This window comes from Morus notabilis, unplaced genomic scaffold (assembly GCF_000414095.1).
Source record: "Morus notabilis unplaced genomic scaffold, ASM41409v2 Scaffold1315, whole genome shotgun sequence".
NCBI classification, from domain to species: Eukaryota; Viridiplantae; Streptophyta; class Magnoliopsida; order Rosales; family Moraceae; genus Morus; species Morus notabilis.
Genome location: NW_010361046.1, coordinates 1 through 3036, shown reverse-complemented (window position 1 = coordinate 3036; position 3036 = coordinate 1). Strand labels below are relative to the sequence as shown.

The window sequence follows — 3036 nt, the reverse complement described above, 5'->3', positions numbered from 1 at the left end:
TTTATTTTTTTTATAGTTTTAATAGTTTGATTCTCATTTTAGTTTTGTTTTTTTAAAAATTTTTTTTTTTCTAAATTTTGACCAAGCAAACGGTTTAATGGTATTTGTTGTTGGGCATAGTCAACTTGCGGACATTGAGAAATTGCAAGTTAGAGGCACCAAATTGTTATCTCAAAATTTCTTTGTCAATTTCCAATTTTGACAATAGCATGTTTTGAATTCGTATTGTGGTAAACTCCTTTTAATGTAAATTGTATTTGGGTATAAAGTAGTTAACACAAGTTTAGATCCGGGGTTAATTCTTTTGTAATGAACCAAGTTTTACTCCTGTAAATCTAGATATCAAAAGTCAAAACAAAGTATTAAACTCTACAAAATTGAGCTCCGATTTCAATATTTGTGCTAAATTTAATCAGACTGAAAGTCAACCTTCCAATTAAGTCAGACTGTGGGACGCTAATCAATAACCACTAACTAAGATTATTAAAAAAAGAAAAAAATGTTTTATGATTTACCTATTTTGAGGGATATTCTTTTGTGTTCCATTTTCTTTTTCTTCTTTTTTTTTGGAACCACCGGATGTACTGAATATTCAAGTTTCCTAATTTATCATTTTTTTTTCTCTATCACAAAAAAAAAAAAAAAAAAACACGAAGAATCGAAGGAAAGAAATAAAAAGGAGGAGTGAGAGAGAGAGACTAGTACTATTTGTAGGTGGAGGAGAGAGAGAGGCTGTGAGTGCCTCGTAGGTCCGTCTTTCTTGAATCCTGACCTCTCTCTCTCTCTCTCTCTCTCATATATGTGTATGTAACATATATATGTATACATATAGAGCTTTTTGCTGTTAATTTTCGTCTTTTCCCCTAAATCTAGCAATATTAGTACAAAGTTAAAACGAGTCAAAATAATACTATAGACAGAGAACCCGAACAAAAGTAGTGCAATTTTGGGGTTGGCTTTGGTTGCCTTACCCTTTCATTTCATCTCATCGGCTTTATACTAAGCATTTTCTGCAATAGCTTGAGAGAGAAACAGAAGAAATGGGAAATGTTTCTCAGGAAGCGATCAAGCTTTTTGAAGCTCTCATGGATCAAGGTGTATTCTTGTTCATCATCATCTTTTTTTTTTTTTTTTTTTTTTCTCTCTCTCTCTAGCAAACTTTCTCACTCAATTTTCTCGTACTTTCCTGCTATGCAATCACAATGGCAGTTGAGGAGCCTTTGAAGAGAACGTTTCAGGTTCGCATTTTTTTTTATAAATTTTTTCCACTTTCCTTTTGCTGCCTTTTCTCCTCTGTCCGATCCAATTTGCTCTTTGATTGAAGACTCTTCTACCTCTTCTTTTTTCTTTTTTTTTTTTTTTTTATTCTCACTCTTGTCGCCTCTGGAAATATGCGAAATTACATGTTTGTCCTTGATTATTGATGATGATATTTGGGAAAAAAAAAAAATTGTGAGGTGGTGATTTTTAGATCCTATTGATCTGTGAAATAACTGGTTTTCTGGCTTCGATCTGATTCGGCACAAGAAATTCAATTCGATGTTTGTTTAAGAATATTTAAAGTATAAGCACATGAATATTTGATCATTGCTGAAATGTTTCAAATTGGACTTGCATAAAATATTGCTTATGCTTTTAAGTAGTTGAGAAAGAAGAGTAAAAAAAATAAAAATAGTGACTTTTCATTTGAAAAAAAAAAAAAAAAAGCGACTTTATTGAAGTTCTAGTACAAGTTTCTGGGAAGAGCTTTCTTCAAAAGCCATTATTTGTGGTTTTATTGACTAGAAACTCTTACGAATAGTCAAAGCTTCCCAGAAAAGTCGCGTCTTTTAGACTTAGAAAGCCAGAAGTTGTGTTGCTTAGTTCTATGGATAATCTCTTACCAGTTGTGTTTTTGTTTTTAGAATGTTCATCAAGGACATGTACCTGAAACTTTGGCGCGTTTTCTAAAAGCAAGAGAGTGGAATGTTACCAAAGCCCATAAAATGGTTAGACCTCTTTTGCTTGAAATATTTGCAAATCGTGTAAATTGAATTCTATGTAATAATTACCTATCAATTGCGATAGCCCTTTGTTTTTGGTCTAATGATTCTTGTTTAATGTTCCAGTTGGTGGATAGCTTAAATTGGAGGGTGCAAAATGAGATTGATAATATGCTAGCGGTATGCTTTCTTTTGCACTTATGACGAATTTTTCGAGGCGAAAACCTGTTATTTATGATGTCCATTTAATGAAATGTTGATACTTATTGCAATGCATTATTAATCAGGGGCTAGGGGTTGAAAGTGCTGCCCTTTTTGACTAATTCACAACCTAAATGTTTTGTTGGATAAAAAGTAAACAATATTCAACTTGCATGCTGGTTTTGACAGCAACGAGATTTATTTTTCACATACACATGTTGATGTTCTTGTATATTTGTATTCAAGTTTTGCATTTTCCGTTGTTCATGGCCAAATGCTAATCTAGTTAATATCTGTGATGGTTTATGAAGATTGAACACTTACATCTATGTCTGTTTTTTTGGGTTTATGCAGAAACCCATAATTCCAACTGATTTATACAGAGCAGTACGTGATTCACAGCTCATAGGACTTTCAGGTTACTCAAGAGAGGTGCTTGTTGTTAATTACAGTTTATCTTGTTAATAGTATTTATAATTTCATTCGACCATAAAGCCGGCACACAAAACCCTTCAGCGTCTTGCTTTATGGATTGCATGTTTGCATCAAAGTTGATTATTGTTTTTTTGTTTCTATTCAAAACATTATTGTGATGAACGTTTTGTCTGACTTTCTTCCACATTTACATCCTTCATAGGGCCTGCCTGTCTTTGTTATGGGTTGCGGGCTCAGTACATTTGATAAAGCGTCTGTAAGTACTATGATTAAAGACTTGGTCATTTTTGTACTGTAACGAGCTTAATTTGGGGGAAGCAAATTCTGCGACTTTGTCTTGATTCTGACACCCTCAAACTATTCTAGTACTTTATAGAGAATCCTAAACCTTTGTGTTTGTGTTTCTTTCCTTTTTTTT

General features: G+C 32.9%; 1 protein-coding gene across 1 annotated transcript; it reads left to right on the top strand.

The window, feature by feature from the left end:
- Positions 1-696: 696 nt before the first annotated feature.
- LOC112091617 (SEC14-like protein 5) lies at positions 697-2898 on the top strand (the record flags this gene model as incomplete). The annotated part of the gene is made up of 6 exons (XM_024165723.1): positions 697-1095; positions 1210-1238; positions 1905-1988; positions 2109-2162; positions 2538-2615; positions 2821-2898. Coding segments are annotated over exons 1-6 (378 nt in total), but the record flags the coding sequence as incomplete, so codon positions are not given.
- Between the last annotated feature and the right edge of the window lie 138 nt (positions 2899-3036).